This window comes from Cuculus canorus, chromosome 6 (assembly GCF_017976375.1).
Source record: "Cuculus canorus isolate bCucCan1 chromosome 6, bCucCan1.pri, whole genome shotgun sequence".
Taxonomy (NCBI): Eukaryota; Metazoa; Chordata; class Aves; order Cuculiformes; family Cuculidae; genus Cuculus; species Cuculus canorus.
This window is the reverse complement of record NC_071406.1, coordinates 4,087,536-4,113,439: the sequence shown is the minus strand read 5'-3', so window position 1 is coordinate 4,113,439 and position 25,904 is coordinate 4,087,536. Positions and strand designations below refer to the sequence as shown.

Here is a 25,904-nt window from a genome sequence, read left to right as displayed (position 1 = left end):
CTGAATCTAAATATAGCTCTACATGTTCGTGTTTTCTCTTGATGAACTGCTGAGGTACAAAGTTGTGGCCACCTAATGAACATACCTATGTATTATATATACGTATATATTAATCTTAATCCATTTTCCCGCTCCTTTCCGCTAACCTGCCGTAACCCAGCTTGCTTTATTTCTGCCTGGCAATAGTCCTTCGACTGCGCTTCCAGGTATTTGCAAAGAGCTGTTTTTATCACAGCAACACCGCTGGGATGATATGGCACTTGAACAGTCCCTCCTGCCTGCCCTGCCTGCACACGGGGTAACCTCTCCTTAGGAGCTTATAAGAAAATCCACTGTTGAAATAAATAACAACCCTCAACAAATGATCAAAGAAGAAATAAATCTTTTGCCCTTATAAGACTTTTTAAAACTGAAATCCCATTTTTTAACTGGATAACAGTTAAGAGGCTACCGGCCACCTATTTTTCTGGGAGCTACGTTTTAAATGTTTGCTGCATGCATATTGGACGGACAAATGGATCTGTAGTTCTTGGGAGAAAGAGCTTTTAAAATAAAGTTTGTGTGCAGTATATGAAAACATATTGTTTGGAATTTAAGTTCTAATATCTAGGAATAAACAGAGCATTAAATCAAGCAAAACTGTGACAAGGCCAATATGCACATGGATGATGCCAACGAGGCATCTCCAGCCCTTTGTTCACAGCTTAACAAAACTGTGCCGTCACACCACTTTAGCTCAACAGTGCCTGTCGAATGGGCATCAGCAGATCAGCCAATGCCTGTCACACACACAGCTGAAAAACTGTTTGAAAGCAAGGCTTACTTTAGCACAAGTCTGGTAGGAAAAGTGAGAGGGATTTTTAATCATCTGGTAAAGACTACATATATATATATTTAGGAGGGAAAAAAAAGTATTGCCAGCTCCCTTCCCTGGGAAAGTAACACAGTTTTGCTCTTTTTCACCTCTAAGGAGGCAACGGGTCTGGTGGCGTTGCGCGTTCCTTGCTGCGCTGCTCCCTCCCACGTGACATAAAATTTGGAATCATTTTCAGAGAAGTCAGAATCAGTCGGGGTGGGGAGAGTGTCGCAGGGAACCATCCCAATTTGGCCAATAATCTCTTAAAAATTAAATTTCACATCATTCTAATTGGAGCTCCCACCCCATGACAGAGGGTAAATGAAAGAACATATTTGAGGGAATGTTTGTTTTGATTCTAATGTAATTATCTTTCCAGAGGAACGTCTCTCTGGGTTGGGGTTGGGTTTTTTTTTTTTTGGTTTTCTTTTTTTAAGCTGGTCACAATATGTTTCCATCGGTATCAACAACCTTCTTCACCACTTCGCTTCGCAGGCACGGAGCTCAAACGCCACGCTGCTCCGCAAAATAAGCTTGTTAGCCACAGCAACTTCAGCTCAGCACTTTCTCCCTTTGTTTTACCACACCTTTTCCCATCTTTGGATGGGATTTAGGGTTATTTTTAACCCTTCTTTCCCTTCCCCAACCGGCTTCCTCCGGGTCCCGGGGGAGGCTGGAGGGGGAGCAGGGGGAGCGGGGTGCTCAGCCCGGGGTGCTGAGCCCTCTCCCGCTGCTGTCAGCTCGCTGCCTGCACTTTAGCTGTCTCTTTCCCAGTCCCTACCCTGTCAGTTTCTGGCCTGCCAATTCCAACTTGAAGCTTGACTGGGCTGATTTGATGCAAATACCTCCAGGGAAAACCCTGAAACTGATGAACAGTTATGTCAAGTCGATTTTGCACCATCGGGAAAAGGTAACCTCTGCGAGAAAAAAAAACAACAAGGTTAAAGAGACAAGGGCTTTTCACGTGTAATACCACTGCTGCACATCTCGTTCACTGTTTACCATCCCTCAGAAATTGTAACTGTCAGAATTAGTCCTAATTGCAGATGCGAAAGCTGCCATTATAATAAAAACAGAGGCAGTGCAGGCATTAAATGTAGCAGCCTAATTTGTGAGACTACTGAAAAGGTAGAGTAAATGAATATTTCATTACTTTAATTACCAGGGACTACTCTTTTCTTGCTGTCTTATGATAAGTGTTGCTGTAACTAGCAACAGCAAACATCCACTAAAACATAAAGTGCAATAATAGTACTGCTGTCAGGATCGCTGCTTTAAAATACGAGCGGGTGGAGGGGAATGGGGGAAATAGAACGGTTTATCTATTTCTTCGAGATCCGCACGAGGAAGAGATGGAAACTCGTTTAACGTCAAAAAACAAAGAGGCGAGTAAACAGGTTTTAGTCAAAGAAAATAATGGCCCTGAGGAGGATGGAGGGGGGGAGTGGAGGACACCCTTGGAATCCCAAAGCCAGGAGGAGCGGCTGGCAGAGCCGGAGCAGCATCTCCTCCTCTCCCTTCCCCTCCCCGGGAGCAAAGTTTGGGGCCGAAACACTGCGGTTTGGGGCCGAGGGGAGCGGCCCCGGCGGCGTTTCTCACCTCGCCCCGAGGAGGGCTGTGCCGGTGACAGCCCCGAGCGCCCCTGTGCCCCGTGTCCCCCCCCCACACCCCCGCTCTCCTCCTCAGAGAGGCGGTCACACCTCTGCCCCGCGGACCGCGAGGGCGAAGCGGCTTCGCACCCCCCCCCCCCCCCCACCCCCTTCACCCCCCCTCGAGCGGCTGCGGGTGAGCCTCCAGCCCCGCTCCGCGGTGGGAAGGATGCTAAGGGACGGCGGGGGGAGGGCTTCCAGCCTGGCCCCGGGGCTGCCCCTTGCCCAACACCAGCCCCCGGGGGGCCCTGAGGGGTTTGGGGGGCAAAGGGATCCCCAGGGATGCGGCCGGCAGCATCCCGGGTTAGGATGAAGGATGCTCTGAGCCGCCGGCCGTCACCCACCCGCCCCAATGGGGGTACCCTGGGCTGAGGGGGGGGAATGCTCCGACCCCCTCGGTCCCCTCTGTCCTCCCTGCCCGGCACAGAGCCCCCCCGGGGGTCCCCGGGCTCTCCCAGCCCCGCCGCTCCGCCACCAGCTCCCGGCAGAGCCAAGGAAATTTGTCAGCAATTCGCAAGCACCCTGGTAATGACATTCCTGGAATCCGCAGCGATACATGTATAAGATAGGAAGCTGCCTCGACTTCCCGCTTCGGAATCATCGTTCACTGTTCGCAGCCACCTATTCCTTCTTCCTAGTCCTTCCTAAGCAATATTCCCCCGTCACGCTTCCTACGCTCCGCACCGCTGGGCTCTCCAGAAACATACGTGACGAGTCGCTGCGCTTTGCTCCTGTCCCCATTCCCTGTCCGAGGAGGCCACAGATCCCTGCTGGCCTTTGTGCTCCCATCTATCCAACCCAACTTTCCCGTCAGAGACCCGAAAAATATGCAAGGCTTGCGCTGCCGCTGAGAAGCGGGACAAAGTTTAACTTCCCTGTTGGCAGCCAGAGAATAACTCCCAGGCAGAATTCGAGCAAAAGATCTGATTTGCTGAATTCTTGCTCTTTGATTTGTATTTGTGTGTTATTGCTACTGCTAAGGTTGTTGCCAACCTCAATTAGATCACAAATGAGATCAGTTTAATTCAACTCCCAAACTGTGACCTGACCATGGTCTGAAAGTATTCAAAAACGCGTTTTAAGCCTTCCTTTGATTTCAAAAGGAATACTGCATGCTTGGTCATTCATACAAATAACATAAAACGTAATTATGGGATGATTTGGCAGATGACATTCCCGCCAAACGATGCTCCGTGCCAGATATTGTAATGCTATGGCTGCTGTCCTGGTGCTTGAGCGCACGGCACCCTCGAGTAAGGTGGGAGTAATGGGGTGTGTTGTGATGTTGAGGTGTTTAAATGCGTTTGGGGAGGCAAATGCAACAGCAACGACCGCGCCGCATTCAACCCCCCAGTTAGAAACTGCTGTATCACTTGGAAGGGAAGTGGATCCGCACTATCAAATCACCAGGAGGCTGTGACAAAGGGAGCTTGCAGCTTGACACACGGGTAACAACATAGCAAACACCTTTAATTCTGTCATGTCTCATACCCTTTGCTTTCTCACACATTTGTGGCTGCTCTAACATTGACACCTACGCTTTAAAAAAAAAAAAGAAAGGAAGAAAAGAAAGGAAAAAGAACCCTCGACAACAAAAATCCCCAAATGAAGCAATCGTACTCAAGCCAAAAAAAAGAAACACCTGTAAAGTTATTCTTATGCCCCAGCAAAAAATAATTAACTTATTAACTCCTTTTTTCTAACGGCTCAGAACAGAGCAATAAGCTTCTTTCTCAAAGTTCGCTTCTGGGAATGCGAAGCCCCGAGAAAGCTGATGGTTTTCCTTCAGACCCTGGGAGCCTGAAGTTAGTGGGAAGCCACTCGTACAGGTTTGACGGCGTAACTTCTCAGCTATTTCGCTGCTGGAGTGTGAATCCTAAACTCACCTTCCTGTCTGTCTTTGAGCTTTCCTAGAGAGTTTTTGGGACACGTTACATCTGTGTGGGTAGATCCAGAGCGTACGGGTGCACACACAGAGGTATAGATAACCCCTAACTGATAGAGGAGGCTCTCCTGGTGATGCCTCATAGCTCTTCCCGGCCCTGTGTCTGATGGATTGAGCCTGAAAGAATCAGCTGCCACCAAGTAGAAGATGTGTCAGGCTGAGCGGCTGCTGTGGCTTCAGCAGTGGCACCTCCTCGCCTGTGCCCCCTTCAGCCTGGTACCTGTGGGGCCAGCGTGGCCTCCACCGTGCGAGACCCCGGAGTGCAACAAGGAGTTAATGCTCTTTCCAGCATTGCTGGGTAGGTTAATATCACAGCTGCTTGGTAAAGCATTATCCAGCACCTCACTTAACAAAAGCCTTCTTTTGCAAACAGACTCCTACTTTTCCCCAAGTGTCCAAAGGTGTTTACTGAAGTAAATCTGCCTAAATCCTCCATTGCGTGGGTCATGGGGGTGGTTAGGAGGGTGGAAGGTGTAGAGATAATCTCTTTTTGTAAATTCTGCAAATCTTCTGGGAAAAAATCAGGAATCTGTGTCACATGCTTCTGTTCAACTGGTAACATCTCGGTTAGCGTGCTCCGTAAGAGTGAGATCTGCCGTAGCAGCTACAAGAAAATAAGACATCCCTCTCGCTTCTCATTGTTCAAACTGTTCTTCCCTCTCGAAGTTGCTTTAACACATTTAATCTATTTGCTGATGGGGAGGGGGGGGAACCTGTTAGGATCTTAAAAGTGGTTTCTAGAAGGTAAAAAAAAAAAAAATGACAGTTTGTTCGGCAGGAGACAGTGTAGTTGAAAACTTGTCACTTGAGATTTCTGCACTACCCTGGTTATTCCAACACCAGCAACTGCATATTACTTTTTACATGTTGCAAATAGAGGCAAACAACACGGGAAATTTTGACAGCTCTGCCTGAAAGGGCTTAAATACTTCTCAGTAAGCAGGATCCGGTTATAAATAAACCTTCTCTTGGTGAGAGAAAAGTAGCTACGACCAAAGACCTCTCAATTTTTCACAAAAACTGGCTGATTAAAAGCAGAGGAGAGCTTCTGAAGAACAAACACACAGGCAAATCATGGGGGCAAGGGGGGCGCAGGGACCAAGGGGACAGGCGGAAAACGTACACGAACCCCTACGAGGGAGCCCAGCTTCGGAAACTTCCCCGAACCTCGCTTTCCTCCTCTTTCGTGTGCACTTTCTGGTGTCGCTGAGGCTTTGCTGAGTGGCTGCTGTTCTCCCCGTCGGGCCGCCAGCCAGCCTTGGGGACAACCCTGTCACCACCACCACCACCACTGCCCAACAGCCCCCAGCCCGCAGCATTGCCCTGAGGGAACGCCCTTCCCCAAAAATAGGTTAAATATATATATATATATATATATATATATAAAATATTTTTTTTTCAATAAGGGAAAGGGTGATATTTTTTTTTTGCCCCGCTAATCCTACGCCACCCCTTCTCCCCAAGGTCACGGTGGGTAAACAATAATAATAATTAAAACAAAATAATAGGCAGCAGTCAAGAGCTGAGAGTACACACACCTGACCCTAACTATAACAGACTTCTCCGAGTAGAATTTGATCCCTCTCTGACACTTTCTACCTCAAGTGTTAGAGCGAGTGGCCATGAATAGTACAGGCATGCCATCTTGTAACACTATCTGCCTGTCAGAAGAGCCAAGGCTGGGAAGAGCAGGATCTATATAAGGCTTGTAACTAGGGGAAGCCCAACAAACAGCTACAAACACCTAAGTTATTTTACTCAGCCTCCACCCTTCTGCTTTTTTTTTTTTTTTTCCCCCCTTCTTCTCACTCTCTCTGTTTTTTTTTTCCCTTTTCATCTTGGCTTTCTGTTGCAGAATGCAAATGTAGCCTGCCGGCGGTGAATGGGCTGAATTGTGATTAAGAAGAAGAAGAGCTCCTTTCTTTGTTCTCCCCTCAGGGGATGTTTACTGGGAGAGACACAGCGGATCAGATATGAAAGGCATTCAGGTCAGCATTGATGTGAGCGAAAGTGAAATCATACCTAAGGCATTCAAAAGACCGCCGTGTCAGGGGTTCAGCTAACGGTGCATCTACTGTGTGTGTCTTCCCTGTTAGGCACAAAAAAAAAAGGGGAGGGGGGAAAATATCTCTCCACAAACAGGCATTTTTTTTTTTTAAATTACAACAAAAATTATAGAGAGAGGGAAACCAGAAAAAAAAAAAAAGAGAAAAAGTTTTCCCTCGCTTTACCTCCCGAGCAGAAGCTACAGGACTTGGTGCTCTTCTCCCTTATGGATCAAGGACAGAACAGGTCAACTTGAATTAATTGTACCTCTTGGGATCAGCATCATTTTTAGGGGGAAGTGATCTCTTCTGAAATGTGAAGCGTTATTTTTAGGCGTACCTATACGTACCATAACTATGTATATACGACGTAGGCACGCATAGGTGTATATGCATGTATACGTATGTCTCTATACATGAGTTTCAATAAGCTATGTGGCTTATTTATTCAGACACGGAACAGGAGCAACCATTTCTTGCCTCCCTCAGAAGTGACTTCAATGATAAAGGACGGTGTGGCATATCAAACCAGCACAGCACACCTTTAAAAGTGATCTTTCATTGACTTGGAAACTCCTAGAAACACTTTGCTGAAAGCTCACAGTGCAAGAGGAGGGTAACTGCAGGCGTAAGAAGTTGGTACAGAGCTACTCAAGTTAAACCGATTCAAGAAAAAGTCTAGGCATGGCCATTTTTTTCATTAAAAATGCAAGCTGAAGAAATATTGGATCTTACTTTTCTTCTTTTTTTTAAAAAAAAAAAAAAGTTTATACTTCTCACACCCTAAATATTCTCTCTAATAGACTTTCCAAGCGGTTAGCTGATGCTGTTGGCATAAACAGAGATATGTAAATACATAGGAAAAAAATAGCAAATTACAGTTAAACATGCAAAGAGTTAGGAGGTGGCTGCGTTTACAGGAGCTGAAATGAAAACGAAAACGAGAAATCATTAAAAAAACCCTAAAAAAAATAAGGGACGGGACTGGACGCCTTGTGCAGTAACCATCCCCGCTATTCTGTATTTGTTTCCACCTTCAGAACCTTAGTTAAAATATATTGTTTGTCTAATGTTCACATCCGCTTTAATGGTGACGTTTAATTCCGAAATATTTTCAACTAGTGTTTCTGCCTCACAGATTTCTCTCCTTTTTCTCTATACTCTAAAAAGACAACTAAAGAGCAATCAAAAAGGTGTCTGACTTGGCCATTCAGACAATTGCACCCTTGTGGGAATGCTGGAATGAATGGTACAGTGGACACCCCAGCACTATTGACGTTATAAACATGTAAATGAAACACATTAGGGCAGACAATCAATTGTCTGTGAGCACTGCAAACCTGCACTCCCTTTCTGTGTGACAGGCACAAAATAGTGTCTACCTTGGGAAGCCATGGTCTTGGAGGAAAAAAAGGACAAAGAGTTCTCTTTCACAGAGGAGAAAATGCACCTTAAAAACACTGGGATAATGCAGATGCCAAAAACTGTTGTGAGGCGAGGAATTTCCTATTTCTTGGAATGAATGTGGGGCTGCTGTAAAAGAATCAACACCCTTCTTTCCACTCTAAAGGCACATTTTTCTTGGGGAATATTACCAGCCTGTCCTGTAAGCTCGCATCTCAGTCTTCCAGATATTTTCCCTACCTTGGGCAGCTGGCTATGTATAATTATCTATAATAAACTTGCGAGGTTTCCTTCTCTTTTTTTTTTTTTTTTCTTTTCAAAGACACCTTCTCCAAGCATCAAATGTATTTTCTTACAGCAACTAGAAATTCCCCCAAAAGTTTCCTTGCGAAGCATGTGCTGTAAGCAAAAGCCAGTGAGTGCCGAACGGTCACAAATGGCAAATAGTAAATCAAGCACTCATCTCCAAATTTCTCGAAATTCAGAATAAAATAAATAGATCAGTCTTGACACAGAAACCAGCCTCCTCTGCTCCGTGTCACTGCTCAGCCAGGACATGAATCTGCACCGAGAAAACGTAGCTGGAGACTCATTACGCCCCGGTCAGTCGCATTTATTGCATTAATTTTTAATACCTCTCTCTCCAGGTGCTTTTTTTCTAGAGGTGGTACATTTGTCTCCCTACCCAGTAACCAACTCGCCAAGGAATCTCCTCGCAACGGATTCCCAGCCCTGCAGAGGTCTCGGGGAACAGGAGCGCTCCCAGATGCCCGCTCTGCCTTGTGCCACCTGAACTGCACAAAAAGCAGCTTTCCTCCTCACACCCGAGCCTCAGTCTAGCTACCTCCAAACTTCTCCAGGCAGGGAAGACAAGCCTCACTTCCCACTCACTAAAAGAAGCAGGCAGGCTTTTTTTTTCCCTTTCTTTCTTTTTTTTTTTCCGCCCCCCCCCCCCTCTCTTTTTTCAAGTGGGAAGTGAAGGAGGTTTTCCCCCCACCACCACTTCTCCAGCATCCTCGAAAGGAGGGTGGATGGGTGTCTTTTTGGGAAAGGCTCTGAGCAAGTATAATCGTGCCTGCTTGTTTGGTCTGTGTTCTCCCTCGGATCAGACGCCCCTGAAAGCATTGAACTTTCTCCCTTTTCTTTACAACTGGAAGCGAGATGGCAAAAGAATCAAAGAGAGCTGTTTACTGAAACTTTGGAGTAAATTAGGTCCAACTTCGCCCCCTCCCCCTTTTCCCTCCTTCCTTGGGATTTTCATTTTATTTCTGATTTTTTTCAGGAGGGAATGGAAAGGAAGGGGGGAAAAAAAAAACCCCGCCACCAAACCCACAAGAAGGAGGAGGGAGGCACCTCCTCTGGGGATGCAGGGCAGCACTCGGCTGGCCGGACCCCGCTTCGCACCCGCGCATCCCCCGCCTCCCCGGGGCACCCGTGCGGAAAGGGGGCTCGCTGCCCTCTCCTCCTCCTCCTTTCCTTCCTCCTCCTCCTCCTCCTTCTCCTCCTCTTGCCGCGACTTTTCTCCCGAGTGAAAGTGCCGCGAAGTGAGTCAGGCGCTGGGAATCATCTGACTGAAGTTCCCGGAGCGCCGCCGCATTCCTGGGCTGCCGCTCCGCTCCGCGCACCTCCCGCCCCGCTCCGGGCTCCTCTCCTTCCTCCCCACCCTCCCTCCTCTCCTCCCCGGGGGGTTCACCCCTCGCTGATTCCCACAGCGCCTCTCCCAGCTCCCCCTCCACCCCCTCCGCACACCTCTCCATCAAGCCCGTTATCTTGGGAAAATCCCGAGCTTTCTTCCTTTCTATTTAGCTCCGCCGTAATTTTCTCCAGCCCCGCTATCTCATCCCAAGCTTTGCCCATCCTCGCACACACGCGGGGACACTGAGGCAGTAGTTGGATGATTCTGTTTTGTCCCCGTCTGTAATTTGCAAGTGACTGCACTCGCGCTCCCCTCGCTTCCTTGAGGACCATCCATATCTTTTCTCTCTCTTTATTTATTATTATTATTATTTAATTTTTTTTGGTGGCTTTTAAAATTTATTTTGGTTCTGCTGCGTTTCTAAGGAATTTCTGTCTGGGTTTGATAAGCATCACCGTTTCTGGTGTTATCAGCAAAGACACAAGCTCAGAAGTGACATCTTTTCCACGAATCCAGGAAAGGAGAAAAATCCACTCAGTCCAGATAAATCCTGGGTAATTCCCAACGGGAAAGGCATTGGATACGTGCTTGTCGAGAAAGAGAAAATGAAAAAAAAACCACCACCAAAAAAAAGCCAACCCTAACAGGACCCACCCTCGCTCGTCTACCTGCTCCTCAGAACCGAGACGCCCCTCACTCAGAAATGAATGAAAGAAACAAATTGTGGAGCACAAAGATAAAAGATTGGACAGACAGAAAGTCAAGAATTATATCCCTCTCCCTGTCTTGGCCAACGCAAGACACCGAAGGGAGAAGTTGGACCTTTGCGTACCCAGCGCACGCACTTGGAACGAAGTTTGCAGGATCTTTAAGTGGTTACCTTAAAAATCGCAATTAAACTTTCGACTCCCAAGTGTGGTGGCTTCCCAAGTTAGTGCAGTTCCGTGATAAAAAAAACACACACTTTTTGGCGTGGAAGCAACAAGAATCTGTGCCACCCGGGTCCATCCGTGTTCCCAAAGACCTGGCTGCAGTAACAGGGCATACAGACTGCAGTCCTCCTGTCCTGGGCAAACAGAGGCATCCAGCTTTTTATTTTAGGGAAGGGGGGGGGGAGGATGTTGCGACCCAGGACGCGTTGGGAAAATATTAAACACATAGACGCATCCCTCATCCCAGGGCATGTGCTGGGTTGAACATGCTAAACTAATAATCTTGTCTGAAAAAGCAAGGAGGCTGTTGGAGAAGAAGAATAAAACCCCCTCAAACACTCAGAATATTCTTTACTGCAAGAGAGCACTTCTGGATGCGTTGCTTTAAATCTCATTCTCTTTTTCTCTCAAAAATGACTGTTTAACATAAGAAAAAAGGCTACTTGACACAAAGCTTTTGTTATCCAGTTGATCAGCAACGTGCTTTAGATACTTGTAAGGGGAAAAAAGCCCCACAACAGACATTGATTTTAGAAAATCAATAACCAACATTTAATAAAAAGAACAGAGGAAACACAAGAGAGGAGAGGGAAACATTACGTGTAATTTTAATGTCTACTAAATTACCCAGAGATGAGGGGAAGGGGAGGTCTCCTCTGTGAGGACCACCTTAAATAATGACAGACACAAGAGTAAAGGGTGGTGGTGGAGGGGGAGAGACTTTAAAAAAAGATAACAAGAAACGGATCCTTGGGAAGCTGCTCGGAATATATTATTTTAGTTGGGTTTTTTTTTTTCTTTTTTGTAGTACTAAGCCAAGCAAATAGATCAAAGACAACACAAAGGGAAAAGCCAGTGTAACATAACGAACAGTTTCTGACTAAAATTCCTCTATCACTCCCCCATATGGCTCGACGCCTCCACCACAACAAGAAAAAGACACACACACACACACTCACTCACACACACACACACTCTCACACTCACAACCCAGAGAGAGGGAAGGGGGGGGGCAGGATCATTTGTTTCTAATCAACATTCTCTTGTCTTTGTGTTTTTGTTGTTGTTGGGGTGCGTGTGTCCCTCTTTTACTCCCTCTACTCCACTTAAATGAAGTAGCTGAGCTATAAGCGCACGGGTTCAGGTTCACACAAATATCTTCCTTCCTCCGGCTCCTCCAGAGGAAAAGTTGTTGGAAGTGGGGCCGGGATGGGCAGGCGAGGGGCTGGGGAGGGGGGGGGAGGCAGGCGGAGTGGGGAGAGAGACTTATCAGCCGGAGGAGAAAGGAAGAAACTAAGGGAGGGGACGGGGAGAGCCGGAGACGGAGGGACCCGCACCAGTGAAAGCTGCCAAATGTGAAATCAGCCCAGAACAGCGCGTCCCGCTGAGCGCCGGCCCTGCTCGGAGACCGGGGGGGAGAGCAGAGGGCAGCCACGGGCGAGCGGTCACCCCGCGCAGCGCACGAGGGTTATTAACCGTCAGGGAGGAGGAAGTTTCATTTTCGAGTCCCTAACGATAATAATGATAATAATAATAATAATAATAAAAGGAGGGAGAGCGATGGGTGGCGGGGTTCTCACGCTGCCGGGCTCTCCCCCCCCACACACCCCCCAACACCGCGCGATCCGCAGCCGCTCCGGAGCAGCCGCTCCGCGCACCCAACAAACTTTGGGGCGAGGTGGCGGGGCGCTGCTCCCCTCTCCCCGAGACCTCCTCCTTCTCACACACCCCCTCACACTCCCCACACTCTCTGCCGTCGCCCCGCGGCCACGCAAACCCCCGAGCACCAAAGGGAGCCCCGAGCGGGCGCCGTCCCGGTGTGGTCCCCCCCCACACACCCCTTTCCCTCCCCGCCCTCCCTTCTCCCCATCCCGCCACCGGTTTCTCCCCGGAGCCGGCCGGCAGAAAAAGTTTCCTTCTGGGGTTCGGCTTACCGTTTTTCCTCCGGGGGTTGGCTTGTTTTCGCCTCTTACACCTGGGGCCATCCGCCATGATCTGCTGCTTCATTGATAAGAGTGGATCAGATGGCAGTTCGCATGGGCTCGACTCCCTGATTCAGCAGCACGCAGGCTCTATGTAACGACCAAACACAGCGACAATGTGGGCATCGGGATGTCCCATTTAAACGCAGGGCGCCAACGGGGACCCCAATTCGCACCCGAAAAAGAACCCATCCACGCACACGGCGGGGTTTGCCGTGCCGGGGGAGGTGGGACGCGGGCAGAGCGGGCTCCCCCCTCTCTTCTTCCCCAGCCGGGCTGATTTCTTCTCTATTTCTTTATTTATTTATTTCTCGCCTCCCTCTCCCTCTCCCTCTCTCTCTCTCTCTGTGTGTGTGTGTGTGTGTGTGTCTCCCTCTGTGTGTGTGTGTGTCTGTGTGTGTATTGCACCAGCAAAGCAGATCAGAGAGACAAGAATTACATCTCAAATGAGTCATAACTCATGACCGTATGAGGGAATGCACAGCTTTTACAGTAGGCTGTTTGACTCAATGCTAGGCGGACCATTTCCTCCTAAAAGTACTTTAATTTGACACTCTAACTTCTCTTCGCATGAAACGCTAGCCTCCTCTCCTGCTCCTCCTGCCTTTATTGCTCTTTTCCCCCCAAAGTGCACTCCAGAGGAGAGGGAAACATGGCTCTCCCCTGTCCTTTTGGGGTAAAGCACAGCACGGAGACCTCCCCCTCCCCCTAACAACGAGCGGTGTAATTATAAACCTCTGTCACCTTTTTAGTCAGTTTGACAATATTCAGGGTTTCCCCTGCCCTTTAGTTAAACAAAGCTCCAGAGCGTCATTTTTGTTTCTTTTTTTTTTTTTTCCTTCCCAGAAAAAGAAACAGAAATCAAAACCAACGCTGTCAGAGCTTTCAGTTGTTTTTCGGTTTGGCTTTTTTTTTTTTTTTCTTTTTTTTCTTTTTTTTTTTTTCTGTTTTTAACTTGTAAACTTTTGGACCTACTGTGTGCGAGGGCTGTGCAGGAGGCTCTATCTGTCAAAGGGAGAGGAAGGCAGGAGCGTTGGGGTTGCTGCAAGAACGCTCCTGAAACTCAGTCCGTCTCCAAGAAGATGCTGTAGCTTTAAAGATGCTTTGACTTAAGGATTAGTTTAAACAGGGGGCTATAAAAGATGTAACAGATGCAAACTGTAAAACAAGGGCAATTAACCCTTGCTCTCCTGAGCAGGATCCCCCCTTCGCCTTCGCATCTATTGTCTTCTCCTCTACTGAGAGTTTTACACAAAATCTAAAAAAAAATATTACCTGCCTCAAGGTATTTTTTTCCACCAAACTGTTTGTTTTCTTTTGTCTTTTTTTTTTTTAATGCCCTTTTTTCTCCCCCCATTTTCCCTCTGTGTCTTTTTTTTACTTTGCTGGAGCTTCACACCAGGACTGAACAGTGATGTATGTTGCTGTTAGGTCTTTTTATTCCGCTTGAACTCTCTTTTCAGAGGTTTGTGGTTATAAAACCTGCTTGACTAAAAATATATCTGTGAGCAGGTAAGAGGATGGGAATATTGAGAGAGTGTGTGCGGGGTCAGCCTGTTTACTCACACTCTCCTGCTTGGGATTCCGCCTGGGCAGAGTGAATTTGTGGCTCTGTGGATGTGGATGGATGTGGCTGAGGAAGGAAGAGACTGAGAAATGGGCTAGAAACTTTAGTATCTGCCAGTTATTCCCGCTCCTGGAGTGGGCAATGCTGGCATCACCGTGGCAGATCTGCCAGGAGATGTGGCGGAGTGGGGAGGATAGGAACCGAATCAACCCCAGACCCTCCGCCTGCCTCGGCAATTGCCGTTTTAATGCAAAACGACCAATGGTGAATTGTTTTAAATGCGTTTCATTACCCTCCCTGCTCTTCAGCCTCCCGCAAAAAGTTGTCAATAATTTTAAACCTGCAGATCTCCAGAACACTTTTCTTCCCAGAGGACTGGATAGGGTGTTTTTTGGTTTTTTTTGTGGTTTTTTTTTTCCTAAGAATATATATATATATATTGGATTTTGGTAAACGACTTTTAAGTTCCAGTCAGTACTTTCACTTCTTGCTTTAGGATCCCAGAAGCTAAGGTGTTACTTCACCCAGCTTCACAAAATAAAATAAAGAAATGAAACTAAGTAAGCAGACAAAACAGCAAACTTTCTGTTTGGGGAAACACATCCTTTGCCGGGGAGCCCTGCCCGGGGCTGGGGCTCCAGCAGTGCCCGGCCGGGCTGGCTCTGCAGGCATTAACAGGTACCTGCAAACTTTCCAGGCTAAGATGTGAAACCTGAAATAAAAAGAGCAGGAGCTGCGTTGGGGGGGGGGGATATATAGATTTTTAATTTTTTTTTTCTTTTTCTTCCCTAGGAGGACTAACTCACTTCCTAGCACTAAAACTTTCGCTGCTGCCTTGTAAAAGGCACCTCCCGTACCTGGCTCACAGGTAAGGGGAGCAGGGGTGGTGGTGGCACAGCTCTGAGAACCCCGAAACTGTTCGTCCCTTCCCGGAGCGGGATCGAAGTGACTTAAGGTTTCGATTGAAAAAAAAAAAAAAAGGAAAAAAAAAAAGGTTTTTCACCCCAAGTATAAACCAGAAAGAACCTAATACGCTTAAAAATAAAATATTATACAAATAAATAAGAGCAGTTGGGAAAAAAAAAAGAAGAAGGGGGGGGAAGAAAAAAAAAAGAGGAGAAACGGAATTAAATTCCGAACCTACCTGCGAAGTCTTGTTTGTAGTTTTGGCCAGAAATGGTGAGAAGAAAAAGCATCAAGAAGCCGCGAAGTGGAGGAGAAAAGGTGAAGGGAGATGCAGCTCCTGGAGAAATTGTAAAAAAAGCCTTGCAAAGAGTTGTCGGAAGGACCGTTATTCCTGCTGGGCAGGTTAGGACTGATCTCTTTCTGCCACTCCAGGAAACACAAACCTGGGGACGGACTGACGTGTTACGCCTCTTCTAATGACATTTTTTTCTTTTTCTTTTCTGTAGGAGCGAGAGGAGAGACCCTGAAACACACGCCACCTATCTTTGTGGGGAGGGATAATTGAAGAGCACCAAACGTGAGCATCATGTGGAAACGTGATCGCCAAGTTTCTCTCTGGGAAAGGATCTGGGATAGATTATACCTTGAAGTCTCCGCGAACGCTTTAGCGGCACAAATGCGATTCCACCTCCTCCCGCCCGCCCCCCGCCCCGCGCCCGCCCCCCGCCCCGCCGCCCGCACCCCGCGGAAACTCCGCGCTCCCCGGCACCGCCACTCCAACCACCTTGGAGCCCTGGGGGGCTGCAGTCCCTGCCCCCTGGCTGCGGGTTTGCCCCCCCAGTCTCTGGCTGCATCCTCTGCTCCCCCCTCGGGAGCATCTTTGCTCCCCTCAGGGTGCATCCTTGCTCCCCCCCTAGGGCGCATCTTTGCTCCCCCCTGGCTACATCCTTGCTCGCGCCCAGGGTGCATCCCTGCACAACCCCCCCGGCCGCATCCTTGCTCCCCCCCTGGGGTCACCCTTGCTCCCCCCGGCTGCATCCCTGCACCCCCCCGGCTGCCTCCTTGCTCCCCCCTGACTGCATCCCTGCACCCCTTCCCCCCCCGCCCTGCGCATCTTTGCTCCCCCTCGGGCGCATCTTTGCTCCCCCGTGGCTGCATCCTTTGCTCCCCCCTGGGTGCATCTTTGCTCCCCCCGGGCACATCCCTGCACACCCCCCCACGCTCTTCCCTGCACCCCCCCATACACATCCCTCGTCCCCCCCTCGGGGTACACCCCAGCCCCCCCTTTGGCTGTATTTTCTGCCCTTCTACCCCCCCGCACTGTGTGTCTTGCCCCCCCCCCCCCCCCTCCCGCTGCATCCCCTTCCCTCCCCCAGGCGGGATCCCCCGCCCTCAAACGAGACGTGCGCAGGATCCCGCCCCCCCCCCAGCAGGATCCCGCCGGATCCCCTGCCCCCAGGCTGCATTCCTGCCGCTTCCCAAGCGGGATTCCTGCCCCCCCCCCGGAGGGATCCCCCCTCCTCTCCCGCGCCGCTTCTCAGCCCCTCTCGCAGCTCTCGCCTCTCGCGGAGGGGAAAACTTACCCTAACATAAAGCCTAGAAACTAAACTCTGTTCGGGCACTGCAAACAAGCTCTTGGCTGACTCTTGCTCGGTTTGGTGCTGTTTTATTTTTATCCTTAAAGCTTTTCTTTTGGGGCATTCCCCCCCCCCCCCCCCCCCCCCCCCCCCCCCGCCCCTTCATTTCAGTACTCATCCAGGTTATTTGAATAGTCAGCTAAATCTGATGCGAAAAAAAAGAAGCAACCCGTGCTGAGATCTTACAGTCTATCTGTTTTGTTCACAGATATGGATCAGAGGTGAGATGGGCTCTCTTCCTGCCTCTGCTCTCTCTCTTGGAAGGAGCTGGATGGGCAGAGAGGCAGCGCAGACGAGTAACGCGTGGGACTGAACTTCAGGGAGGTTACAAGTTTTTCACCTTTTTCAAGTATTAAAATTAAAATAAAATCACGTATAGAAAAAAAAAAAAAAGAAAGAAAAAAAAAAAAAAAAAGAAGCCCAGACTCCACCTTCGCACTGAAGGGATTGGTTATGCAAATATGGAAGGGGTTTCCTGGCAAATACAGCTTTCTACTGTATGGTTAATTAAATCATCACTCAAAAGCCTTCCAATGTGACGCTTCTGTCGTAATCCAATCAGGTTACGTAGGTCCTAAACAAGAAAGATATTTTCCACATCTGGAAGTCAGCAATTTAGCAAGTACTGCACATTATTAACCAATTCAGAGCCCACTTCCCAGGGGGATTATTTCTCTTCGGGTTTTTTTTTTTTTTGGGTTTTTTGTTTTTTATGGTGAAGTTTAAGTGTTCTTAACCAACGCTCCGCTGTTTTGTTAATCAAAGAGCCGGTTTACACCGCACGTAATTGAGAACTAAGATCGAAGTAAGTAAAGGCAGCTCGAGATGGGGATGCGGAGCGAAGGCGTTTATCCGCGGAGGGGACTGATCCTGCTCAGCTCCCAGCACAACCCACAGCCGCTCCTTCCTCTGAAAGAGCTCCAAATAACCTCAATGCAAAGAGCTTAAACTTCCCCCGGACGGGCTTTGCCGAAGGTAAACGTGGGGCTGTGTTAAAGAGCTGCGAAACAATTCCCCTCCTTCGACCAGAGATAAATCTGTTACAGCGCTTTTTCCCCCCCCCCCTCCTCCTCCCGAAGAAAACTGAAACAAATGGTACACTGATCCGACACTACACTTTTACTTACATTAAGCAAAGATAAACTGCTCTTGAACTGCGCATTGAACGCGTGCCCAGAGCGAGGACTGGAATGCGAGCAAGAGGCACGAGTGATGCCACTCCACATCGCTCAGAGAACACCTTTCTCACCATTAAATATCACTAAAGGAAGGAAGGGGACCCCCTTCCCGCCCCCCCTCCCCACCCCCCCCATCCCGCAGTGTCTCTTCAGAGCCACCGAGGATTTATATTTTTATTTTTGGTCGTTTCTTAGTGAAATCTGCTCTGCGACTTAGACGTGAGTGGGAGCCCCTCTGCCAGGCAGGGGAGAGGCAGCGCAGCCGGGCGGGGGGCTCCGGGCACGGGGGGGTGGGGGGGGGGGGGGATGAGAGACGGGATAAGGAGATGCCAAATCCCCCCTTTAGCCACGCGGGGTGTCCCCCTTTACCGCCCCGAGCCGCAGCTCTGGGGGCTGCGGGCGGAGCCGGGGGGAGGCAGGATGCGCGCTGCCTGCGCTCTCCCTGCGCGCTGCCTGCGCGGGGTGCCAGGCCAGCCGGGAGGAGGATGCGCCGGGGCTGCCGGCCACCGAGCGGCTTAAAGCAAAGCTGCCTGCCGACCTGGCTGTCTGCTGCCTCTGAAATCCCTAGTTATCCAAAGGTGGGAATGAGGTTCTCTTCATTTTCTTTTCATTTATGTCTTTTTCTGTCTTTGCTAAAAGTTTTGTTGCCGTTATTCACTAAATGCCGAAGTTATTTTCTTGCGTGGCTCGTCCGTGCCTGAACACACCTGTATTCCCAGAGCCCTTCCACACGCGCACTTCCCAAGTGATGATATCTTAATGAAATATATAGCACGGGGCAAATATCCTCAAATCTGATCAAGTATTATTAATTTGAATTAGATCCTCTCAGATCCAGAAGACACTGCCTATAAATCAAGGGCAGCCTGGCAATTCCTTAAAGAGCTAAACTGAATTTAGATGCATATGATAAAAAGGAAGGAAAAGAAAAAAGTGAAGGCTAATTACTGACTCGCTCCATTTCCAGTTTTTTAGATGAGAAAAAGCAAAAAATACCCAACAAACAAACAAGTTCTCAAAAGAAATTAATCCTGTTGGAGATGCCTTACATATTGTTCATACATTTCTAGATTACAAAACGAGAGGATGAACCGGAGATTAGGAGAAACTACAGCCTAACCTGCAATAGGCTGGAGTGCCGTCGGTGTTATATCATTAAAATCTATATCTGCAGCTATACTGAAAAACAAACCCTCGGACCAGGTGACGACGCTCAAGGGCTTTAAGGAACATGTTGGCATTGTCAGATAATCCCTTATTCATAATTTTGCAGGCTGTTCTTTCAGCCCTCAATCTCACAGTTTCTCCAGCTCTGAAGTGCCTCGGCAGGGCTTGCATCGGAGCGATAAACCGCTCTGATCTTTGCAGGAGTGCCATAACACCCAACCTTATTAAATGTTATTTTAATGTGGGGTTGGGGAGGGGTGTGTGTGGTATTTTTTTTTTTTCTTTTAATTTTTCGACACTGGGCATAAACATTTAGCAATCAGCTAAACCCTTCTGAGATGGATTTTAACCTTAATCCAGGCGATGATTTCCTGCTCTGCTCTGGACTAATAACGGGCGTGCGGCTTCTTTAGGAGATGGAAATAATGACAGCCTATAGATCCTGCCTTGGCTGGGGTGGTGCTGGCAGCCCGGCTCCCGGCCCCGTCACGGTCAGCATCCCCGCACACAGCCTTTGCCTTGCTCTATTTTAAACTTCTGCAAATAAGACTCCCTCCCACCCCCCCCCAGCAGTTTCAAATCAAACCGATCCAAAATATCCTTGGAAATGCCATCTCTCTCCATGCATAAGGCATCGGGCACCGTGCCTTGGAGATAGTTCTAAGCGCAGATCTCTGCGCAGGTTTTACCCCTTTTCCTCGAGTTTTGCTGTGCGGCAATGCAGAGCGGTGAGATGGGGATGGCCGGCGGTTGTGATGCAAACCTGTGTGAGCAATGCCACAGGTGACGCCTGCTGCCTCCTCCTCCTCAGTGGGTTTCGCTTTGTCCACCAAACCCATTGTGGTGGAGATACCCTTCAAGGAGATGACTCCAGATCCCCCCATCGCAGCCGTAGAGGGCAAATCCTGCTTCTTGGGCCTTATTACCATGAGAAAGGGGCTGCGCAGGGGGAGACCTCTCCTCAGACCCCCCTGGGCACCCTGCCGTGCTGGGCAGGAGAGGGAACCAGCAGCCAGCACAGGCCCTGGAGGACCTCGGCCTTTTGCTGAGACCTTCTGCCATCATGGCTTTGTGGGACCTGTTGACATGGGCCGGTGGGATGATTCACAGCCTTATTTCTTTTAGTGTGTTCGCCTTCTCCTTAGCACACGGTGAGGGTAGTAACAGGGAGTGCATTTTCTTGCCCGTGTGGAAGGAGGAATACCGAGGGGATAGCAGCAAAAAATGCTCTAGCTGGTAGGTTTTGACTAATAGAATCATACAGCTGTTTGGGTTGGAAGGGACCTTTAAAAGTCATCTGGTCCAACCCCCTTGCAACGAGCAGGGACATCTAATGCACTTCAGAGGCTGGTTTAACACGTCTAAACCCATGTTAGCTCCTCTGAGGCTTTTACTCTGGGTCCTTCATAGTTCCTCAATGCTTTCCCTAAAGTGTGGAACCCTCCCTGCGTTAGGGATTAAACATTCCCATGAAGGGAACCCAGATGAGATGTACCCACTTGCAGCTGAGCCTGGGGAGGACATCCTTCCCCGCAGCCCTGTTCCGCCAGGAGAGTGTCTGCTGCAAGCCTGGGGTTCCCTATGGGTGCTGCCTGCTTTTCATGCACAGATCCCTGAGGTGCAGAAGCTGCCCTCGCCTTGGGAAAAAATCAGGAGGTTGCACAAAAAAAAACCAGACCAAAACCAATGCTGGGGGGACTACTTTCTGCAGTCGCCTGTGGTGGCACAAGATAGGGCAGAGTGGAATAATTTTTCTGAGCAGGAAAAGCCCCACGTGGCCCCAAGATGCTTTTGCGTGATACAGGTGTCCCTATTAACTAAGATTTAGAGAGCGAAGCCATTTATTTGTTTGTTTGTTTGTTTGTTTCCATTTCCACATGGAGGAGAAGAAGAAAGGGTCAGGGAACGACTCCCTCCACCCTCTGACGATGTATTTGGGAAGAAACCTTTCGAATCAACATTCCCAAAATTTTCAAGTTCCTCTGCGGAAAACCCTTATAGGGATAGGATATGAGCCAAAAGCGAGGGAAAAGATTGTCTGGCTTTAATTTCTCTATCCTTGGGCATTTCCAACAAGCAAATCACATTAATCGTGAGAGTCCCTGAATATTAAATGTGAATCTCCTCGTAAGTTTTTGTTAATTTTGTCATTTATAGAGTCGCTTGCGATGGCCTGGAGCTGCTCACCTCCTGTCCACAACATACGTCTGTCTGTCTGTCTGTGGTAAGAGAACAGCATCCACAGGACCCCAAACTTCTTCCCACGCCAAGCAGAGAACAGCGAGCGGCTCTGGCAGCTGGGAGAGGTGGCGGCAGGGCAGGAGGTGAGCATCCTCCGTTCGCTGTCCCGCACCACGAGATGTAGATGGCTTTCCTTCTCTTCTGGAATTGATGCTGAAGTTGGGACACATTTCTTGGCTCAGTTGGCAGTGATTAAAATTCGCTGCTCACTTTTGTTTATAGTTACTTGTTTACTTTGTTGAATTTTTAAAAACTTGTTAGAATGCAATTGAACACAGATTCAACAGTATTTAGGCTTGAAAAATAAAGATGCATTAGAAAGATGCCTATTATGCTTCAGAATTATTAATTGACATTTTTATGATGAATAATTAATCATTTGAATAATTTTTGTATCTCTGATCTGAACACATATTTGCATATCTAATGTCTGATTTTAAATGTGGTTTCTTTAGTTGCATTCTCCCAGGACAAAGACATGAAGTAAGTAACATCCTAATGCAAAACTTTTTTTCTTTGCAGTTGTAAAAGTATGTTCATTGAAATGTAAGTTTCTATCTAGTTAGGAAGCTGTTAATAATCTATGCATGGCATATATGCATTAATAAGACTGTGGGTCTTTTGGATGTGAGCGTATTTAGGCCTCATTTTCTTAAATACAGTGGTGAGGTCTCCTGCAATACATACACTTTATTTCAAACTGTATGGGGCTAAGCTAGGAAACCATAAAGAAATCTCTCAGATACTCAGCGTTCCCTTCTTGTTTATGTGACACTTTGTAAGACGACCAAAGGTTGTCTCAATTTGAGGTGTTTAAAATATCAAGAACTTTTTATATTCATTTTTTTTATCCTGTTCTCGCCGTTGAGACCACATCAGTATTTCCTTGCTGTATTTTAATATTGCCTAAATCATACTTCTTACCTCCCACCCCACCCTGCTCATAGCTGGTGGTGTTAATGGAACGAAAGGAGCTGCAGATCAGTTAGAAGTTGGTCAGCAAATAGGTGCAAGTAATGGTGCTTCTTGTGCAACCCTGCTTGGTGTTGGGTTGGTACGAGCACAGCTCAGCCACATGGGGAACAGAAAGGAGGAAGGGGCAGCTGGACAAAACCATAACCAGAAAGGTATAAAAAAAATAATGCATTAAAGGACGAGAGTCTGCTCTACCACCTCCAGCCAGTAGTTAATTGTAGTAGCACTGCCTGACTGGGACTCAAGGTGCAGCCTTTGCTTGTGCCAGGTCTGAATTTGATTTATTGAGAAATGAAGGCTTTCAAGAATTTTTATTTAGTGGCACATTTAAATGTACAGGGATCCCAAATATCTTGAATATTGGCTATTGGCTCCTTGTTGTCACACTGACAAACCAGGGCAAAAAAATGCTCTAGAAATACCTTTCATTCATGCAGTGCTGCTTCTGTTTCTCAGATTAGAGAAATGACACCAAAATGGAGGCATAAATACAAAATAGCATTTACACTTGCTTAGTGCCACTTATATAGGGCACCCACGAAGCGTAAAATGAAACTAAAAACTTTTAATCTCTTTGTTTTCTGCACCAGGTAGTGAAAAATATGCCCCAAAAATACATTTTTATTTTATGGTGGGAGTATATTATATAGACTATGGTAACACAGTGGGCAATATCTGACAGACAGATACTGTACAAAGAAACTGCGAAATGTAGTTCTCAGAACAGGCTGAAGTTATATTGAATAGGATGTTTAACAGTTGCATACGCTCGGTGATAACAGATTTCTTTTGTTCTTCCAGAGGAGGGTTGAATTTGTAATAGTAAGAACGGTAAACTTGAGCAACACTTGGAGCACAGAGGGCCCAGTTCTGAGCCCGGTGCCCAAACCTGCCATGGCTTTGGCCATCAGGGTGGTGGCAATGACAGCGATCCCTCTGTAAAAGGACGAGGTGGGAATCAGAATGGTTTATGTTGGAAGGGACCTTCAACATCATCCATTCCACCCCATGCCACGGGCAGGGACACCTCCCACTGGATCAGATTGCACAAAGCCCCATCCGTTGGTCAAAGCCCCTCAGATGTTGTTCTGCCTTTCTGAGGCTGATGGACAACTTTGCGGTGAAACTATTAACCAGGAAAATGGAGATTTTTTCTTTTGTTTTGTTTTAATCAGACTGAACAGTGACTACGAATTATATAATTACAGATTAGTCCTTGTTCTACCTGTTCGGGACTAGATCAAAGTCAGTTTTCCTAGAGGCTCACTGTTTTTCCCCCTGACTACTGATTAAGCTAATAGAGGTGACGGTATCGGCATGGAATCTGGGTGCAAAGCTGACATTTTGATGCCCATCCAAAAATTTTAGAGTCAAACAATTGTCTCAGCTAGTTATCACCGTCACAGGGAAAACATTTTCTTCCCTCTGCATCTTCAGGAGATTATCTGTATATTTTAAAATCTACAGAAACACAAGGGAGACAAAGATACTTAGAAAAGCCCAAAAGATTTGAAACAATTAGATATTGCGGCACAGCTTTAAAGGAAAATCCATGTTTACAGAATTGCCCAATATCTGGAAAATTGCTGCCGTTCTGCAAGTGGCTGCTGGTTGTATTAGATGGCAAAAGAAGCAGAGGAACATATCCCAACGACAGTTGTACACCTAAACTGCAGATTTACCCACAAACTGGCAGACATCCCCTTCATCAGGGGTGGCATCAGACTTGCCAGTTCTTCTGTTTGCTTCCCTCTGACTATCAGCATCATCTCCAGCTCATCTGTGGATGGAAGCTTGGCCAACTGGCCCCTTTCCAAACCCAAATCTTAGACTCTGGGTTATTAGAGCTGTCAAAAACAAGGGAGAGATTTTTTTTCCTTGCCATGGAAGTTTTTCTCCCAGTTCTCACTCCTTCCCCAATTTATGTTTTAAAAATGTTTCTTGGGAAATTTCCTGAAGCCTCTCCGGGTCATTTGCTCTGTGTTGTTCCAGGTCAGTGTCACATTAGAAGTACCATCATTTGAAGAAGTCATTTTCCCGTACGGATGGTGTTAGGTGCGTGTACACTTCTACCAATGCTTCTTACTATGTCACTTAAGATTTGCTCCAGGCAGCGTCTAAACTATTTTAAACCTTACCATCCTTTTTTAACACACATCAGCTATCCTGCTTCAAATCTCTGACAAGGATGTGAAAACCGCAGTGTCAGAACAACTGCTGCTCTCTTCTTGGATTCTGACAAGCAACCTTCAACCTGAAACCCTCTGAAAATGACTATTTTTATCCTTTTTTTTTTTTTTTTAAAAAAAAAAAGAATAAATTCAGAAGTGAGTGCATTGACTGTATTCCTTTCCCTTGTTCTGACAGGTTGGAAACGGGTGCAAAAAATGCAGGAGGCGGAATAAGGCAATACTGTTTGGTGTTCCTCCTGTGGGTCTACCTGTCAATAGGGTTACCACAAGGAGATATGAATGGGTGTGACTTCCCAAATTCTGGACTAGGGAAGAGGTATAGTAGCCTCCAGAAAAAATTTTGGCAGGCTGGGTTGGCTTGCTGTGAGCATTTATGTCCTTGGCTCCCAGGAGTCAAGAATTGCAGCTCCCTCTTTCCTGTGCCGTAATTTGACTGAGCCACGTCCCCACAAGTAAAGATATTTGCAAGATACATTGCACATATTAGGAGAGATATATTGATCATTCCCCCTTTAATTCTGCATGTAGCACGGACAACAGATGCCACTGAGGGCAGCAGAGGTGTAAACGGGCCCACCACGCTCCCCAGAAGATATCAAGAGGGGCAAGGAATGGGACGTTACAACCACTGCACTTGGCGCTGGGCTAGCTGGTCCTGGCTGAAGAAGTTGGACCTGGTGGCAGTCATCCTGATGTCATCCTCCTACCTATCGCTTGCCTTTGCGGCTGTGTAAAGCGGACTGAACGTTGCTGCCCAAAGGGTGAAAGTGAGATGACCCAAGGTTTGCTATGCAGGTTACGTTCATGGCTGTGGGAGCTGGTGGAGAGGTTCAGGGCTGCAAAGTCAACCCTGGATGACTTTACAGCTCATCCGTACCAATGACTCTTCTGAGATGGCTCTCTATGTGCAAGACCTCTTTCTGTAGTAAGCAGGAAAATGGTAGAAGTGGCAAAGTAAAAGAAAACAAAGCTAACCCCGGCACAACTTTGGGTATCTGCTATAGGGGCGGGAGAGCTTCTGGGTTCACTCCTGTGCCACCACCCACCCACCAGCTGTGCCTGGCTGTGGCGTCTTTATCTGTGCCAAAGCCTGCCTGGTGTTGACATTGACTTTGGGGAGGGTGGGAGCTGCGGCCGAGGTCTGTGCCCAGAGTTTTTGGGGTAGCATTTCAAAGGTAAGAATCAAGGTGTGAAAAGTCACACCCGATATTTAGTGTTGAAAAGCGGTTAGAAGTGGGAGCAGTGGAGAAAATGGTGCTGATCGACACACAAGGAAGGCACGCTCGCCCTCACACCTCACAGTGAGGTGGGGGAAAAACAACAGACACTAAAAACACTGTAAATATTTGTTCTTATTGTCAGATGTTTCTATAAAATCAGTTGTTACTGAATTGCCGCTGAAGTTACTGAGCATTTAAATAAGCAGAGAGTGAGAAAAGCGAAGTCTAATTATATGTTTCATGCCATTTACAGAGGTTTCCAGGGGATTTTCTTTTATTAAAAGTGTAGTGCATCAAAAAGAATAAATCCTACAATTTTGTTATTTACAAATCAGCTGCTTCTGCCTTTAGCTGACAGACTTATCCTCCATC

General features: G+C 47.6%; 1 protein-coding gene and 1 long non-coding RNA gene across 3 annotated transcripts in view; one reads left to right on the top strand and one right to left on the bottom strand.

The window, feature by feature from the left end:
• The window catches only part of ZEB2 (zinc finger E-box binding homeobox 2), a 114,425-nt gene extending 99,166 nt beyond the window's left edge, over positions 1-15,259 (bottom strand). The window contains exons 1-2 of the mRNA XM_009558938.2: positions 15,161-15,259; positions 12,402-12,539 (exon numbers count right to left, since the gene is read on the bottom strand). Coding sequence (XP_009557233.1) covers positions 12,402-12,474 — 73 coding nt within the window. The 5' untranslated portion in view covers positions 12,475-12,539; positions 15,161-15,259. The remainder of the gene's footprint in view (positions 1-12,401; positions 12,540-15,160) is intronic.
• LOC128852458 (uncharacterized) lies at positions 13,418-15,499 on the top strand. 2 transcript variants are annotated; one of them, XR_008450291.1, is made up of 4 exons: positions 13,418-13,734; positions 14,809-14,884; positions 15,181-15,324; positions 15,429-15,499. It is a non-coding gene; the product is annotated as an uncharacterized LOC128852458 (long non-coding RNA). The 2 variants fall into 2 exon arrangements; XR_008450290.1 differs by lacking the exon at positions 13,418-13,734 and adding an exon at positions 13,765-14,694.
• The last annotated feature ends 10,405 nt before the right edge of the window (positions 15,500-25,904 follow it).